At 37.7% G+C, this 18,148-nt stretch overlaps 2 protein-coding genes, 1 long non-coding RNA gene and 2 pseudogenes across 4 annotated transcripts; 2 read left to right on the top strand and 3 right to left on the bottom strand.

Annotated features, from left to right (window-relative positions):
* Window positions 1-461: 461 nt before the first annotated feature.
* Window positions 462-3,021, bottom strand: LOC106410427 (OPC-6:CoA ligase). Of its 2 annotated transcripts, none has more exons than XM_013850917.3 (5): window positions 1,690-3,021; window positions 1,181-1,326; window positions 1,026-1,093; window positions 834-936; window positions 462-721 (listed from the first exon to the last, which is right to left on the bottom strand). In XM_013850917.3, exons 1-5 carry the CDS (start codon window positions 2,885-2,887, stop codon window positions 608-610), a joined length of 1,629 nt encoding a protein of 542 aa, XP_013706371.2. In that variant the 5' UTR covers window positions 2,888-3,021; the 3' UTR covers window positions 462-607. The 2 variants fall into 2 exon arrangements, 1 of the variants encoding a protein (XP_013706371.2); XR_002660172.2 differs by having other exon boundaries at window positions 471-721; window positions 1,064-1,093.
* A 6,281-nt stretch (window positions 3,022-9,302) lies between these two features.
* Window positions 9,303-11,273, bottom strand: LOC106410430 (dolichol-phosphate mannosyltransferase subunit 1). Its single transcript, XM_013850918.3, has 8 exons — window positions 11,034-11,273; window positions 10,577-10,676; window positions 10,436-10,469; window positions 10,271-10,347; window positions 10,172-10,197; window positions 9,921-10,085; window positions 9,726-9,840; window positions 9,303-9,622 (listed from the first exon to the last, which is right to left on the bottom strand). The coding sequence occupies exons 1-8, from the start codon at window positions 11,150-11,152 to the stop codon at window positions 9,518-9,520; spliced, it is 741 nt and encodes a 246-aa protein (XP_013706372.1). The 5' UTR covers window positions 11,153-11,273; the 3' UTR covers window positions 9,303-9,517.
* Window positions 11,274-11,417: 144 nt separating this feature from the next.
* On the top strand, window positions 11,418-14,744 carry LOC106410431 (annotated as a pseudogene).
* Window positions 12,419-14,191, top strand: LOC111208176. Its single transcript, XR_007326463.1, has 4 exons — window positions 12,419-12,654; window positions 12,835-12,992; window positions 13,519-13,732; window positions 14,016-14,191. It is a non-coding gene; the product is annotated as an uncharacterized LOC111208176 (long non-coding RNA).
* A 74-nt stretch (window positions 14,745-14,818) lies between the features above and the next one.
* Window positions 14,819-17,235, bottom strand: LOC106410428 (annotated as a pseudogene).
* Between the last annotated feature and the right edge of the window lie 913 nt (window positions 17,236-18,148).

The following is an 18,148-nucleotide window of genomic DNA, read 5'->3' as shown; positions in this document are numbered from 1 at the left end:
ATAATCATGCTCCAAATGCCTTGATTACTTTTCAACATTTAAACTTAATTCACTAATTACTTTTAATTAAAATAATAAAGTTAATTAATCTAAGATTCCATTTTATACACTTAGCAATGAAGATGTTCTTAGAAAGAGTTTGAATGTGGGTCTTAGTTTCCCCTTCGGTCTGAGTTTTTCTTTAGTCCAAAACCAGGTTACATCAATACCAGAACACATGGCCAGAAACATTACTTGCACCGGAACTCTAGTTAAGAGTACAACAAGACCAATTCCTATATTTAAACCACTAACCTATCTCATGTGGTCAAAATTGTTTTGGCCTAGTTTCGTTATTTTGAATACTTCAATAAAAGGTATCCAAGAATTTTGATCCATCAACGATGCATACAACAACTATATATTGTTTTTAAGAAGGCTTTGGGATATCCAGCAGGATCAGTTCGCAAGAGTTTTGTCACTATAGGAAAGATGGAATATTTTGATATAGAGTTAAAGAGAATCTTCTTTTAAACTGTTCAACATATATATGCTCTTACATTTCTCTCTTATTGAAAAATATAATACCATCACCACTAAGAAGTGAGAATCCAGCAAATAGATCATTTCAAATTTTAGAAGTGGCGAGTTTGATTAGATCTTTACGAAGTGTCTTGCCGGATGGATTCTTTGGTATGGAGTTTATAAATGCGACTTTTCTTATCTTCTTATACGGTGCCACCTGCTCATCAAATCATAAATATTTATCGTTTGAAGTTTGATATTTACCACCCAAGTATAACTAAACTATAGTGTATATATAAATGGGTGCCGTTTTGCGATTTTAGTGGTACCTGTTTAGACACGAAGTCAATTATTTGCTTCTCTGATAGGTCGCTCTCAAGCTTTCGTGTCACGTAGGCCATTGGATATTGTCCCGCTTCTTTATCAGGAAATCTTTGTGATAGACAAAACAGGAAATAAATAAAAATAACTTCACGTTGTCGTGTTTTAAAAGTAAAAAAAAAGTTGTATCAATGGTTTACGGAATAACAGCAGCATCTAGAATGTCTGGATGAGTTACCAAGAGAGCCTCTAGTTCAGCTGGAGGCACCTATTAGCCAAAATCCAAACAATTACAATCTGTGCTTTTTCAATTTTACACTATTGATTCATATACTATAAAAGGTAACTTTTTTACCTGATAGCCTTTGTATTTGATTAGTTCTTTTAATCGGTCCACGACAAAAAGAAACCCATCTTCATCAATATAACATATATCTCCAGTTCTTAGCCATCCTTCCAAATTAATGGTCTCATTTGTAGCTTCCCCGTTTTTAAAATAACCTTGTTAGAAAAAGAAAATTATAGTAAACTACCAAATAACAATTATTTGGTTGGTGTAACGTTCCAACATATATTTAAACTGTTTTCTTGACAAATTTTCTATATAACCATATACTAGCTAAATCTCTTACCATCTACCATTTTGAAACCATATGCGATACATACACAAAAGCCAAGAATTCACAATGAGATGAACCATATAGTAAAATTCATCACTATCTAAAAACTAGAAGTCATATTAAATTAATATACTTGTTCATACAAAAAAAGAGTTATATAAACAAGATCAAAATGAAAAAAGTTGTTCAAAAGTTGATTATGATGAAAAAGTTAATGCTTTAAAACATCACATTACGTCATTACCTTTGGAAATAGAAGGCCCTCTGAGCCAGAGCTCGCCCGTTTGGTTGACACCCATGACCCGACCCGTATCCGGATCCACAATCCTCGCTTCCACACCGGGGGCCAACAACCCCACCGAACCGTATCTCCGGCTCTCCTCCACCGTATCAATCGAAGCTCCTGCACCGTTCGATTCCGTCAAAGCGTATCCAGCTAAAATATCAACCGTCGGATATTTCTCCATGAACCCCTCCGTCACCTCCTTACTCAACGGCGCCCCACCGCATCTCACCGTCCTCAGTGAGCTCAGATCGTACTTGGCCCTGATCACATCCGCTTCGTTAGTCATAGCTACCACAACCGGCGGCGCCAAAGCCAGGATCGTGGCGCTGTACTTCTCAACGGCGGCCATCATACCGTGGAGGTCGAATCTCCGGAGAATCACCACCGTGGAACCCACTGCTACGGTGAACATAGTGAAGCAGAGTAGTCCGTAGGTGTGGAACATGGGAACGGTGCAGAGGAAAACCTGGCCTCCTATCCGTTTCTCAGAGACGAACCTCGCCACAGAGGCTGTTAAGTTCCGGTGAGACGTGATCACTCCTTTGCTCGGCCCCGTTGTGCCCGACGAGTAAAGCATCATCGCCGTGTCCTCCTCGTTGACTCGGTCTCTGACTCGCTGCCCACTCGGTTCCTTCTCCATCATCTCGCTCACAGCCCCGACGACGTTGACTCCGCGAGTGGACCCCACGCGCTCGAGGACGACGGAGATACCGGAACCGGCGAGTTTGGGAGCCAGGTCGGCGGTTGTGAAGGCGAGCGTTGGGTTGCTGTCGGCGGTTTGTCTGGATATCTCGCCGGCGGTGTTGAGAGTGTTCGCGGTGGTGACGACGGCGCCGAGAGACATGACGGCGAGGGAGACGACGGGAATGTAGATAGAGTTGGGAGAGAGGATGAGGACGACGTGGCCTCTCCGTAAACCGATATCGTGGTGGAGACAGTCAGCGACGCGTTCCACGGCTGTCCAGAGTTCGGAGAAGCTTAACCGGAGGCCAGTGGCTGCGTCGATGAAGGCGGTGGTGCCGCGGTGAGTCTGAGAGGAGATGAAAGTGGTGACATCAAGGGAAGGGTTCGCCGGGAGAGGCAGTGGGTTGCGTTTGCTATAGAATGTGGAGTTTGATTTGCAGAAACCGCTTCGGGAATCAATGAGAGATGCCATTTTTTTTCTTCACTCCGAACACAATTCGAGGATAGATGTTAGTGTGGCTACTGATTATAATTAGGATGTAACGTAGAGAAGAACTTTAACTGAGTGAACTTTGTTTTTTTTGTTTTCTTTTGTTTGATAATAACGCATTAGCTGATTCGATTATGATAAGATTATCTGAAAAAGTTACCTAGCTAGACTGTCCACTAGCGTGCACCCCGAGAAGGATTTAGCTGTGGGGGCCTCGGCGAGATCGTAATGAATAAGATGGCCCATCGAAAGCATAAGAGCATCGGGACGAGACTCTTAGCAGAATATAAGATTTCGATTCTTAATTTTTAACTGAAAATGCTAAGAGTCGGTTTTTAAATAAAAAATTTAAAAGTCGGGTTCTTATATTCTGCTAAGAACCATGTATTAAGAACCCTACGTTAATGATGGTCTAATGATTTGTCGCCCTGAAGGAAAACTGAGGGTTCCAGCTGCCGTGCACATGAGGGTGTTCCTGGAAAGTGTGTAAAACCACTTCATGAAGTCTTGGCCAGTAGCTAACCCAAATTTTTTTTTTTTTTTTTTTGAGGAGTTAAAAATATAGAAAAGGTCATAGAGGGGCTTGAACCCAGATTGTGGTGTTCATTAATACACTTTCCAGTCAAATATGCTACTATCAATAATAAAACAGTTTACAAACCCTGATTTGTATCATTTTTGTGGTGTTAGCTGAACCCACTTTCTCTTACGTTGGTCCGCCCCTGGTCTTGGTGATAGTGTGCAAGAGAGACTGAAATGGTAGGCTAGAACTTGGTGACAAAGGGAAGGGTTTCCGCATGAACTTCTTTATACAATAGGAAGTATTGGAACTTGTGAGCTAGATTAATGTGTGAGGTCGTTGTCCTAGCATATACGGACGGACGTACGAGAGAACAAGCAAGTTTTAGAGAAAGTTTGTGGGTTCGTGTGTGTGAGAGAAAGAGTTTAACATCTCGATACTTGTAAGCTTCAAGAACAGTGATTCTAGACTTCGAGTGGAATTTGGGAAAGATTTCTAGAGTGATGCAGGCTTATCCACTACATTTAAGCTGAACTCGTAAAACTTTTGTAGCATGGCTATATATAATATACAGTAAAAACTCTATAAATTAATAATGTTGAAATTTTAATATTTTATTAATTTATAGAATGATTAATTTATAAAAAAAAATTAAAATAAATTTTATTTTAAAATAGTTAATTTTACGATATATATATATATATATACTTTAACTAAATTTTTGCATGAGACCTTCACTTGGCTTTTATTTTATAATTTGGTGTATATAAAATATTTTTAACATAATTGAAATATGGTTTTAGATATAATTTACTAGTGTTAAAAAAATATAATTTATTAAATATCATCAAAATATATTTAAATATTAAGAAAATATAAAATATATATGAATATAAGACAAATAATACAATAGTTTGTTTGTACTTTTATAAAATATATACATATAAATTATTAATTTATGATTTTAATGAAACTATATATTTATATAAGATTTTTTAAAAAAATATTATCTTATTGATTTGTGTCATATTTTAAATTGACCAACTTAGAATCGAAGAAATTTATTAATATACCATATTTATTAATTTATCAAGAATTTATTTATAGAGTTTCTTTTGTATATTTTTTTTGCCAATCATAAATATTCTACTACAAACTAAACATTCATTCGTCAAACCAAAACAGTGAAACAATAGTTACAAAAAGAGGCTGAAACAGTAACTATTCCATGCTATGTTTTTTTTTTTTTGAGAAAGAGTTTACTAATTCCACGTTATGTTTTTCTTTTTTTTTTTTGTAACTGCACGTTATGTTTTTCTTCTCTTTTTTTTGTTCTTCTTCTAATTCTTTTTCGTGCTTCAGATTTGATCACCAACAAGTTTAGATCAAGTGAACCTAAAATCTACTATGATAGCAAGTTCCAAACATAATATAGTAATGTTCTATAAATATTTTTATAAATTTGGAAGTCGAATGTTAACGTTTCATTGCAGAGACCTAACATGATATAATGTGATTCAATCAAAAATTTGTATACCGTATTTACATTTTCTTTGTTAATGTTATTTTTGTGTCATATTTTGAATCTGAAAGTATGTGTGTGTGAGTAGTAGACGACAAAATATATATTTGGTTTTATTCACAATATATAAAATGTTATAGATCTTTACAATAAACTGTGACAGTTATCTGCTTAAAGAAGGGTAATTCATGTTTGTAAACTTTTTAAGAAAATAATATCAACGAATATTTTATAAGGCAAACAATAAAAAGCTCCGCGTTACGTAGCTTATGACATGTAGTACACAATCCATGAATTGGTTTTACTCGAAATGGATTTAGTGTGCTTATAAATTCTTCCAGATTTGCTCTATGACGTGAGCTTATAGTTGGAATAATTATTTTGGTAAAAAGCCAGACGCACTATCATTTTAAATAAAGGTTTTTAAGAGTTTTTGTCCATATACATAAATTGGTATAGTCATCATCATCACGTGATTCACGTCGGGACTTTTAGTTCCTCGTGTTATCATGCATGATCGTCTATTATAATTTTTTTTTTTAAATATATATATATAAAATCTGCCGATGAATCGAGAATCAGATACGGTTACAAGCTTGTTTTGAACAAAATGTCGAAATCAAAACTATTACAAGACTAGCTTCGCCCACCCACTAAACCCGGCACGTTCCGCTAGTTTATTTTTCGAAATCCTTCGATATCGGTAGTCGTTCTCAACCATCAACGTGATTCTCGGAAAAGTGAGGTTCTCCTCGTTGTCTCGGCTGCCGGGATTTCCTTTGACGTCTTCGGAGTAGCTGGTTCCCGATGATCTCCACAAACTTATAACTTTCTCTGTCTATGAAGCTCAAGATGACCGAAGGGGAAGTTTCAAAAACTTACCAAGACCTTGCAATGCCACCAAAGCTGGAAGAAAGTAACGCCACGCGACGCTTGAACCGCGTCCCTAAACGAGCAAGCGCTCGCTTCTGCCATCCAGCGAACCTGCATAAAATCGGGTTGAAACCATCGGCACCTCCCGAACAACAGCCTCAGTACCTACGCAAGAAAGTCCGCAACACCACCGCAGATTGGGGCAAGACCAAAACCACGGAGCCGGGATGTGAGCTAGGACTAGATGCTGACTCTGAAACGACTAATGACTCCCGAGAGCCGTCTCCGCATCCACAGTCTTTGAGAACCAAAAAACAATTTCTTGACCACGAAACAAACAATCCCCAGAGCCAACGGAGAATGATACCACAATGAAGAGCGAGACTAAATCCTGAAAGTAGGCCGTCGCCTACACACGGAGTGAACTGAACGAGAAACCGGGAGAGAGAGCTTGAAGGAGTTGGGGGGCAACTAGGAAAGCCCTTGTAGCCATAGACGACTACTCGAGACAAAACCAGAGGCACACACACGAGAAACAAAACCAGACACTTCCACCACGGTCACATCCAACTTCAACCCTCGCCTCCAAAGCTAGAAGAGCCCGGAGCACTCTTGATTACGGTGCGCAAGTACCGGAATCTCTCCGACCCGAAGAGACCCTAAATAGCTACCACCATAACCGAAACAAGCACAAAGCCACAGATCCGGAGCAGCAGAGCACCACCGAACCAGCCTTGACACGAACCCTCGCTATCTCCCCACGACGACAAAAATACGGAGCATTCCAAAGAGGAAAAAAGGAGGCGCTCCATAAACCCTAAAAGCCGACTCAGAACCGCCCCACCTCGCCAAGCCCTCGCCGTAAGTCCGGAGAAGGAGCCACCTCCACCATGTGTAGACTCCTTGCGACTGGAGCTTCCACCGGAGACGCGAGCCCCGACCTAGAAGAACGCACATATCGGAAGGGGAGAGGAAGAGGCGTTGGAGAGCAAAAAGAGAAAACAGGAAGGGAAGAAGGAGCCCCGCCGGCCGCAGCACGCACGCGTACGCGCGGCCGTTCACGGGAGGGTGAGCACATGCGTTGGTTTGGAAACGAAAGGTTGGGAGAGAAAAGAGATAGAGGAGAGAGAATCACACTCGTTTTTTTTCTTTCTGTTTTGCCTATTATAATTTTTAATTATCATGTAAGTAGGGTATTTGATTCCATTAGTGGAAATGAACAAAAATAATGAGAGCAGACAGTTTTTAATTTTTGTAAACTTTAATTAATTAGCTAATAACAATAATATAGTCGGACTTAAAATTTGAGACTGAGCATATATTTGATCATAAACACTTTTGTAAGTTGTACCCCTTGTACGGTGCTACTTGTATTCTTTTTTTGCTTAGAGCATCTCTCTAACCATACTTTATATTTATTCCAAAATGAAGTTTGAAATAAAAAATGCTTTAATTCCATTCTATTTTCTCATTTCATAATAAAGTTAACATAGATTTACCTCATAAATAGAATAATTCTTTTACTTTTTTATTCATTGTTTTATTTTTCACATAAAATTAGAGTAAGATTGAAGCTAAGTCAAATTCATTATATAGTTATTCTATTTTGGAGAAAAAATAATATAATTTTACATTGGAAATGCTTTTACAGTATAGAGCCGCCATTGGAAACTGCAATGCTTCTTTGTCTGGAAACCTGTAAATCGCCAAACTGTTGTGAACTTTTTTTTTTTTCAAACTGTTATGAACTTGAAGTTTCCGATAAAATAAAATAAAAACATGAAAGTTAGGTGTTGTTGTTGTGACTTGCGGGATGACTGCGGCAACAACAATTTGAGGATGAGTGAGCAACAAAACCTCTTAGCTCAGCTGGAGGGACCTGTACAATGATCACCACAAATTTTTTAGCACAATACCATCTCTTTGCTAGATCAAGCACAGGTCTGGAGAACTGTAGAGCTAGTCTGTCAGATGGAGGGATACTTTTCTAATATAATCCATCTCAACATGCTTACAGACACACATAATCACGAATATTATTTATTGGTTCAACAGATTAAACGAGGTCAGCAGTGCCGTGCCACAGCGTTGAAAAAAGAAACTTTCGCTTATGGCAGCAAAAAATAAATAAAGATCCAAGGGCATCATCTGTTGACTATTACCATTCATAATATAACCACTAGAATTGGAGTATATACAACGAAAGCAAGATAATAATTTTGATTAAAAACATGAGCCTATAATTAACGAACACATGAGTTTCCTAAGTAAGAAACAATGTAAAGAACTGCTAAATAACTAAAATAATTAGATATTAGTGATTATAGGTCTGAATGCATTTTTGAAATATTAAAGCTAAAGTTAGTCAAATTTTATCTTTGTTTGATTATGGCATAAAACATTGAGTAATTTAATTATTTTATCTTAAAATTAACTAGAATATTTAATGATAAATATTTGATTAATATTTTTAATAAATATAAAAAATCTTTTTGTATAATTACAATTTTTTATTAGTTTAATTATTTATATGTTCTTCTCTATTAAAATATTTATTTTTATTTTTTATTGTTGAGATTTTTATGATTCGTGTAGAGTAACCATAAATGCTCGCACGGCTCTGGAGGTCAGGTTTCTGCAACATGCTTGATGTGTCTTTGCTCTGCATATTGTCGTTGCTGATCATCAAAATGTTTCGAGGAGACTTCTTGTGACGCAAGAATACTCCTACTTTTTGACTTGTAAGTTGGAACTTAATCTCATGTTCATGATCTGAATACATACAAAGGCATATATAAATAGATCCATACCTCTACTGTCAACAATCAAATACGCATTTTTAAAACTCTTCCAAGAACACAAGGGTAACATACCAAATCAAACCGTTACTTTACGTGTGCATATCAAGTCAAGTTCCTCATAAGTCTGCTTCGAGTTTGCAGCCAATTTCTCCATACATTTGTAAATTTGTTCCATGCTAAACTTCACATTTAAACTCCCCATTACTTCAACAGATGGCACTGTCTACATCTTCCTATGCATCTTCTGCTCTTCCTCCTCCAGCATCACAAGTTTCCTCTCTATATCCGTATTATCGCCACCATTAAGATTCCTTTGCTCCTCCAACTCCATCCTCGGTTTCTCCCCCGATGGTTTACATGCATCACCATCGTACATACGCTTCTGTAAACTCCTCCTCTTTATATGATCCCTCTAGGGCTTGTGACCAACTGTTGATAACATCAAACAGTGGTGCCTCTTCTGATAGATCTGGTGTTGGTTCTTGTGGTTCTTTCTTCGGAGAGCTCTTTAGCCAACTGTTCAAGGCCTTAATGAGTTCGGACAGAAATGGTAATGATTTCAATCAAATGCCTCTAGCAGAAGTGAATGTTTGGAAAGTTTATCAGCGACGTGGTTCATATGATTGACTTCCTATTGGGCCTCGCCTGATTTCTTGTAAAGTTGCCAAACAGTAAAGCCCATTACCAGAATATAAGTCTATTACCTAAGGTAGAGAGAGTATAGCATTCAAAACGAACAATGTCAATGACATGAACCTTAGTCTTTGAAAGAGGCAAAACTATGTCTCCGTAGTCAAAGCTGAAGTGAAGTTCTAAAAGACATGGATCAGAGTTCAGGTGTTAAGAGACGAGTATAAAGAAAGATTCATGCGTGTGTTGAGCTGCTTGGTGTCTCTTTAAGTCGTTAGGAGAAGATAGACGAGCCCTTTTAGATATTCCACTATTTCAGATCCTCCCAGCTTCGAAGTTCCAAAGACTCTATCCACAAAAGTGATCGGCACCTGCAGATCAAGACGAGAATCAGAGGAACCATATGAATACCGAATGCTTTAAAAGGAATCAAAATCACAAATGGATTTCTATACAAAGAAGAGAGAGAGAGACCTCTTCAATATGGTATCCTTTTCTGGTAGCACGAACAATCATCTCCATCTGAAAGACATAACCTTTACTCACACATGAACTTATCACGTCCTCAAGCACAGATTTCTTGTATAGCCTTTCAAATAAAAAAAAGTGTGTGAAGGTCAGTCAAATGAATCAGGAAAAGTAAAGCCACAAAAGTTTACTGGAATTTACCGGAAGGATCCGGTTAAATCAGATACACCAGGCCATAAAAGTGTTTGAGCTAGCACATTCGCTCCTCTGCTTGTGAGTTTACGCATAAGATTCCACCCGTGTACACCACCACCTTTCACATATCGTGTACCCGTTACTATACTTGCATTTGTCTCTAGTTGTTTCCTTCGTGATATAGACAAAAACAGAGTCAAATGAAGATCATTATAAGCCTACGAGATTTTTGTAAGAGATGAAGAAACTCTACTTACTTGATGAAACTTGGTAAATACTTTGGCTTCACAAGAGAAAAGTTGAGTCAGAGCAACAAAAAGACAAGAAAACAAGATAGTTCAGTTGATGTCTCTTACATGATGCGAAAGATCAGCATCCATGATTACGACGAAATCACCTGTAGCATGCTTCAAACCATGGATATACGCAGTTCCTGAAATTGATGACGCAAACAAGATTAATAATCATGCACTTCTTGCAAAGCAAAGTAATAGAAGATGATGGGAGTTACAGATACAAACCCAAACCAAGCTTCTTGGCTCGAGCTCTTAGAAGCTGCATCATAACAAAGACGAACACAGAGCTCAACTAAACACAAAAAAAAAAGCATACAAAAAAAAAAAAACAACATATTCAAGCCCTAACTCGTCAACTGTACTCACAATGCGGTCTTCACCATACAAGTGCTGAAGTTGCTTGACGATTTCTTGTGTGCCATCAGGACTCCCATCATCCACAACAATTATCTCAAAATCAACATCCCTACATCACACAACAAGTGGTAGATTGCCTTAACATTGGTGAATGATTCTCAAATTAACATTAACCAGAGAAGAGTCTACTACTCAACAAACAAAACGGTTCATCTCTTATAAGCCAGCCACAGCTAGAATCGATTACAAAACCTAGCTTCTCCGATCACTAAACCGGAGGTTCTAAGAACAAAACGATATCACTGAGTAGTAGATCATGAGCAAAAACAACAATAATCAAAATCTGGATGTGCGATGTAAAACCAATGATCCATAACGAGAGATACTGCATCACTAATGCGGCGATCAGAATCGAATTCGAGCCAAATGCGATACAGAAAACAATAACCCGAGATATCGATTTTACCGGAGATGCTTGAAGATGAGGTAGACGATGAGGGCGATATTGAGGCGCTCGTTGTAGGTAGGAACGATTATGCTATACTTGTGCTTTCCATCTCCTTTCCTCTCCTTCTCCTCCGCCATATCAGCCGATCAATAACCTTATAACCTGCCCGATCGGCTCTCCGTGAAATCAACCGTCGTCTGTGTGTGTGACTCTCTCTACAGAAAAGTAAGGTCTAGAGTACAATTAATGTTAGAATATAAGGAGTAAAAAAAAAGCAATTTATAAAACAGGGCCTTAAGTGTGATTAATGGGCTAAATGTAAAGCCCAATTCATAAAACTGCTTTTATAAAACAGCCTACTGCGAATCGAGTGAAAGGGAAGGAAAGGAAGGTGTTGTTAATTAGGGTTTAACAGAGATGAGCCCAAGTCTGGGGATACCGGTGAAGCTTCGGGTCATGTCGTGACGGTTGAGCTGAAGAGCGGCGAGCTCTACAGAGGGAGCATGATCGAGTGTGAGGATAACTGGAACTGTCAGCTCGAGGACATTACCTTTACCGCCATGGTCAATCATCTGTTATCTACACCTTATCGATCCATTGTGTTTTGAATCATTGCTACTCTTTACTCAGATTGGCAACTTCTTCTTGTTAATTGTCAAACTTTCGTTTTGTGTCACAGGATGCTAAGGTATCACAGCTTGAGCATATCTTCATTCGTGGCAGCAAAGTCAGGTGTGCTTTATGCACTTTTTTATTTAATTTTTATTTACTTTCGTTCGTAGATGGATTAGTAACCTATGGAGAGATGTTGACAGGTTTATGGTCATACCAGACATTCTCAAGCATGCTCCCATGTTCAAGCGCTTAGATGCTCGAATCAAGGTATCTGCTTTCTGATACCCTTTATGTTTGCGTCTCTTTATAATACTTTTATTGATGCAGGGAAAGGGCGGATCACTGGGTGTTGGCAGAGATAGAGCTGCAATGCGAGCAGGGATGTTGTCGTGGGCTCATTTCTAAAGGGGTAGCCCGGCCCGCATGAAAATTTATAACCCAAAACCCGTATTTTTTAATGTGGGTTAAGAATGGGCCGTCTAATTTTACGCTAGGGTACCAATAGGGTTAATTATTTTCCATTCTCTTTCAGTTATACCGTACAACTTGACATCGAAATCAAAATCAAAGGTTCTGGGTTTGTTCTGAATCGAAATCGAAGGCGAGGGGTTTGTCCTGAATCGAAATCGAAGGCCATATGTTCTTATGAAGACGAAAATGAAATCGAAGGCTAAGGGTTTGTTCTGAATCGAAATCGATGGATCCGTAACATGGACGTTCTAATTTCATCTCACATGGATCTTCTGAAAACGAAAACGAAATCAAAGGTATCTCTCGATCTTCTGGGTTATCTTCTCTTAGACTTGTAGACTTCTAGTTGTATTTGTTTGATTGATTGACTTATGGTTCTATCTTACGCTAATTGAGTTCCATTGTGATGGGTTATAAACCCGCACGAAAGTGAAGAGACTTCTACTGTTCTCCTTCTCCTACTTCTCCACGACACTTGTCTTTGTCCCTTGTTTCAAACAAGTTGTTTTTGCTTGCCTCGATCTGCTCATAACGATAGTTAAACAACTGAAAGGTTGTTCCTTTTTTTTTTATTAGGTTTTACTATGTTCTCTTGTTGATCGACTTTGAGTTGTAACTTGTGAAACTATATTATTTTTTTTTGGATTCAGTTTTGTTCTGTGTCTAGCTTGTGAATGTGTGACTGCACTGACTGAGTATTAAAAGGAAACGATATTATATTGATTTGCTTCAGGAGGACCAATCCGGTTTAGAAAAGCTATTGGACATCTTGGCATCTTGCACCCTTGGTTCGAAATTGCGGGTGGCGACAAGAAGCGAGGAGGTGGGAGCTTAGCGCCTAGCGCCATGGCGGTACAAAGCGAGCGCTTTGTCTACCTGCAACAGAACAAGGTAACCTTCTCCCTGAGACCCTCCTCCTCCTTGAGACCCTCCATGAGATGATCCAGCTCCAGCGTCAGACATGATCACAACTACAACATAGAAAAACATGGAAAGAGAATAAGCTATTGACTATAAACAATACACGAGACAAACTAACATTTAAAAGAAGCTACTGATATAAACAGAGTCGACATGATCAACAAACAAGGCTTATATTAATGAAAAACTACTAACATACGGAGAAGAAACTATGATATAAACAAGAAAAGATCATAAAACCTTGCAAATGATAAGCTACTGCCGTAAGTTGTAGAGAGGAAAAGCTAATGAGTTTTACTTTCAGGTTTGTATGGTTCTTATATAGGAGAAGACATTAGGGTTAGTGGGATTGCATCCTAGGTTAGTGGGGTTGTGGATACCCTCCTCTACACGCCTAATACGTGGGAAGAGTATTTACTTTTCGATATACTAAATATTCTGACAAAACTGTTTTGTTAAGTGTACATTTTTAAGCAAATCTTCTTTTTTTGTGTAGGCACAACTAAACGCCGCTTTTAGCGCTCTATGGATATTGCAAAAGCGAGGAAAAAGCGAGAAAAGCTAGGGATCTATGTACCTCGCCTGGCAAGGGTGTCCCTAAGCGTTGAGGGCATCGCCTTGGGCGCCTTAGCGCCATGGCGACAAAAACTCTCGCTTTTTCGAACCAAGCTTGCACCTGAGCTTGGGAATCTCGAACATTTACAATATTTGTAAGTCATCACATCTTTTGGGAAGCTCGAACATTTACACTATATGAATAATATTTGTTCTTTTTGTTTGTGTCAGGTTTAAGTATATGTTTTTGGTGTTGTTGTGTCGTCCTGTATCTATGCGTTTATGATCTAAGTTCTTGTGTCTTAGCTTGTGTCGTCCTGTATAGCGAATGTATAACAGTATGAGTGTGTTCTTTGTTTATTGAAATCGATCTTTAGTTGTCTCATGTTTGTTCTAAACTAGAACTTCTAGTGACTGTCATCTCTCTTGTTTTTGCAGAGTGGAGTGAAAGTTGAATTGAGTGTTAGAGACTTGGAGAGTGGAGCTTTGCTTTACATGACTTATTGGAATTTTGATTTTTACACTTCATGAATAAAAACATGTAAACTTTGGTTTTTTTAATTTCATACTTTGAATTTGAGGACAAAAATGAATAAAAGAGACTTTTTCATTTATATAATCATATTTTGAGTTTTTAAAAACATGTAAACTTTGATTAAATTTGATATACAAAACATTATTACATGACATATAAGTTAATTGGGCTAACCCTAGTATCAGCCCTAACCCTATAATTAAAGAAGGGTTAAAATAGGGCTGGGTTAAAATAGGGTTGGGTTTATATTACACTAGAGAGGGTTGGGCCCTAACCCATGACTTAACATCCCTAAATGCGAGGCAAAGTTAGTTCTATTTTATCAAGTCCTTGTTTGTTTCTTCTTTTGTTACTACTAATTGTTCTATCCTTGAATCTCTGTGATGTTATTATAAAAGGCTCCGGCTACTGGACGTGGAACTCGAGTAAGAGGAGCTGTACCACCTGTGACGAGATGATCCGTCAACATATAAGCTTCGACTCTGTGACTAAGCCAGCCTCTCCTGCTTTTGCTATGTATTGCTTTGTTAAACCAATATTATCCAGGCTAACTAGAGTGAAAGATATGTCCAGATGCACTATTAGTTCTGTATGGGTCCAACATAATTTCCTTATGTTATGTTTTTCTCATTCTCCATTTCTAGCAATTTGTGGGACTAGATAACGAACATAACAAGCACATCACAGTGACTTATTCTGTTAGTCATGCATTTGAATGAGGAGTATTATATCATTTTATTCTTTGGGAAATAAAAATAGTAATTTTTTTGTAGAGAACAGTACATAAATACTATGTAAGATAGCATGTATAGGTTGCTTCGTTTGTGTGATCATAGTTTATGAGCTTCCTCGTTCTCTTGCAGTTTCTTTTGATCGCCAACTTGTTCTTGCCGCTTATCTTCTCGTACACCTTTCAGTTTCTTTCTTGTGGACTGCTGATACATGACTCCACCAAACATACAGATCAAGAGTCCCAAAGTTCCAATGAAACTCGAGTGTTTATCCCATATAACCAAATTGATCACAACCGTCAACAGTTTATTCACAATGCCAAGAACCGTAAACCCTGTAGCAGAAATCCCTCGGCGGCACGAAAAACCAAAGAAAGAGATGGCCAAACCGAACAAACAAGATAGTCCCACAGGGAAAACCACTGGCAAAGTGTGCCAATCAGGCTTATCAGTGATCCCATGCCTTAGTTTCTGCAACTCTCCCATTATAACCAGCTCAAGTGGGAACAAGAGAAGAGCCTCGAGGTTGTTGTAAAGCACAAGACCCCAAGTGTTTAACCCTATGGTCGTAACCACGTGCTTGATGTAGACAAGATCTATAGACAATAGCCCAGCTGTACGCTGTGATGGTAAACTGGTAATCAGTGAGCACGTAGAGCAAGCTTCCTCCAAGGATGGTAGCAAGAGATATCCATGTTTTAAAAGAAGGCCAAGGCCGGTTCAAGAAAAGGGTCTCTCCAATGGCGACGAGTATAGGAACAGCAGAACGAAACACGATGAAAGTGTCGACGTTAGAGTGGAGTAGAAGCTCACTGTTGGTGAAAAGTGACAAGTAAAAGATGATAGCTGCAGGAAGAAACCTCCACATGGTTACGAGGTTGAGAGGATCGTGCTCGATGAGGTTAAACTGACCACATAGCAAGACACCGACCACGCTTGTGAAGTATTGAAGAGCGGTTAGTGCACCAGGGTAACGGAATGTCATGATTGCCCATTTGTTGATGATTGTGAGAAGAGAAGCTGAGATGCAATACCCAGTAGCTACACCGTACACAGAGGCTTGATGAAGCAAAGCACCGTATCTAGGTTCAGCTCCTTGAACCACACGGTTCCAGTTATTCATCGAGAAACAGTAGGAAGCAGAACCTAGTTTTAGAAATAATAATGAGTGTTACATGTTGGAGCCAAATGAGGTTTAAATCGCCAGAGAATAGAGCTGGTCGGTGAAATGAGAGAGAAGCACTCCAAGAACTGTGTCACCTTCAGATACCTATTTGGAGTTGCTAACGTCTTTAACTGATAAATCTATATTTATGCCTTTTTTTTCAAGTCTCATGTATGTTTTTGACAAGTTTACAACCCTGGGGTCTCCAATGATTAAACTCAACAATAAATATCTGGATAATGCTTTTGTAACTACTCCGCGTCTCTGTTTACTTTCGAGAATCCTAATCGTCTTATGGTTTCATTAATTATATGAGCAAGAAAAGAGTATTGTCAACTACTGATTTTGACTTCATTCAAGCTTCTTGTTGCTGCAAGATCAACTCCCAAAAAAAGAGAAAGAGATTTTAGAAACCCTACATGATCTTCATGTTCTCATCAGATCAGGAACCAGACCTATGAACTCATCTCTTTGGTCCAGTCACCTGAACAGCCACAAAAGATGATTGAACTAAGTAAGGCCTTGTGGATCCAGCAAGGCAAACAGATCATACTCAAATTTTAGCAATATTATTCTTATTTATATATGAAAACATACCAATTAATTCCTTCCATCCACTATCAACCTCCCAAAGACCAACCAACCACTCTGATGATGAAACTACTTGCCGTTTCATGTTTCTCTAAAGATCAGACTATTTTTACATGATCACACTGATTTTTCTAAATATCATCACCACCATCAAAGATATTCTCATTTTATAAGCCTATCATGATAATATAGATAGGAATTTGTATATATAAGCACCGGACATATTTTAACACGCTCTGTAAGAAACTATGTTATTTAAACTAACTTAGCATATTTGAACTTCAGGATTAAGTGTTTCCAATGTTATTTGGTAGGTTGAAATTTGTTTCGAAAATCGACTGAAATTTTTCAAATGAAAGAAAGTAACAGAATTTTTTTAGATATACAAAGCGCATCAAATTTCAAATCGTGATTTTTTTTTTCTCATGCTCGTGAAATTTATAAGTTGTAAAATACTTTGGTAAATAATACACTGACATTGTTATTTAACATGGAAGAAAAAAACAACAACAAAAAGTTACAAGTTTAAAACTGAAAGATATGCACAGTAAAAAAATAAACAAAGTCTAGATACTGAAATCAAAGTCTCGTGAAGTCACCATCAGAGTAGAAACGAGGCACCAAAAGATTCGAATACCAAAGTGCGAAAATTTCTTATTGATTTTTCAACTAAATTGACAAAAAAATAATTATTAATTTCCAAAAAAAATAAACGAGAGTGGACCAGGATAAGGTGTAATCTCGTTTTTTTGTCGTGTTGATCCACGAAAACGCATTTTCATTCGTTGAGTTACACCATAAAGTCACAAAGTAAGGTAAGATTACTACGTGGCAACTTACAAGTGGATTCCTGTTGCGCTCGTACGTTATCTAAATATCATTATTAAGCTTGTTAAGTAAATTGACAACTTTTGATAGTCCTATATTTTAGTTTAATTAAAAATAAAATTTGATATATTCGGTTATATATTTATTCATTGATCCTTATATGTATAGAGAAAAATTACTACACAGAGCGTCAACAGTTCTACTGATATAAAAATGACAAAAAAAGGTAGAGAGAAAAATTACTCTTATTATTTACATTTGGTAATTCCATTGATATTTTTAAGGAATAGGCATTGATAATTTTTTGTTGTTTGAATTATCTGCGTGAATAGTGATTATATAAAGAAAAATGTACTTTCATTTCTGTTACTTTATCTTTTTCAACTTTATAGTTTGTGAATTCGTCAGAATTGTTATGAAAGTCTTGTTCTGTATAAAGTTCAAGAACTTATATGGATCAACATGACAAACAACCCAATATATAATAATTAATATCAGAATTTTGGTTATATAAGGCTGAAAAACTTGGAATTCTTCACTACAGTACAATTGACAAGTAAATGATGTTCGCATGTACTGCGACAAAACTTGCCAGAAACTTATTACACAGCTTCATAAATTTACATACATAAAACAATTTAGCTAGACTGCTATCTTTCAAGGTTTGTGACTATTTTGTCGTCTCCAAACCAAGACTTTTCTTTCTTTCTTTTCTTTACGA

The sequence above is a fragment of the Brassica napus genome, chromosome C7, assembly GCF_020379485.1.
Source record: "Brassica napus cultivar Da-Ae chromosome C7, Da-Ae, whole genome shotgun sequence".
Lineage (NCBI taxonomy): Eukaryota > Viridiplantae > Streptophyta > Magnoliopsida > Brassicales > Brassicaceae > Brassica > Brassica napus.
The sequence above is the reverse complement of the archived record's forward strand: the minus strand, read 5'-3'. Positions and strand labels throughout refer to the sequence as shown.

Coding starts and splice junctions, on each gene's coding strand:
- LOC106410427 (XM_013850917.3), bottom strand. CDS start 2,887: ATGGCATCTCTCATTGATTCCCGAAGCGGTTTCTGCAAATCAAACTCC. Junction 1,327..1,689: donor AGGGCCTTCTATTTCCAAAG/GTAATGACGTAA, acceptor TTTTCTAACAAG/GTTATTTTAAAAACGGGGAA. Junction 937..1,025: donor CTAGATGCTGCTGTTATTCC/GTAAACCATTGA, acceptor TCTATCACAAAG/ATTTCCTGATAAAGAAGCGG.
- LOC106410430 (XM_013850918.3), bottom strand. CDS start 11,152: ATGGCGGAGGAGAAGGAGAGGAAAGGAGATGGAAAGCACAAGTATAGC. Junction 10,677..11,033: donor CTCATCTTCAAGCATCTCCG/GTAAAATCGATA, acceptor TGTGTGATGTAG/GGATGTTGATTTTGAGATAA. Junction 9,623..9,725: donor AAGGATACCATATTGAAGAG/GTCTCTCTCTCT, acceptor CTTGATCTGCAG/GTGCCGATCACTTTTGTGGA.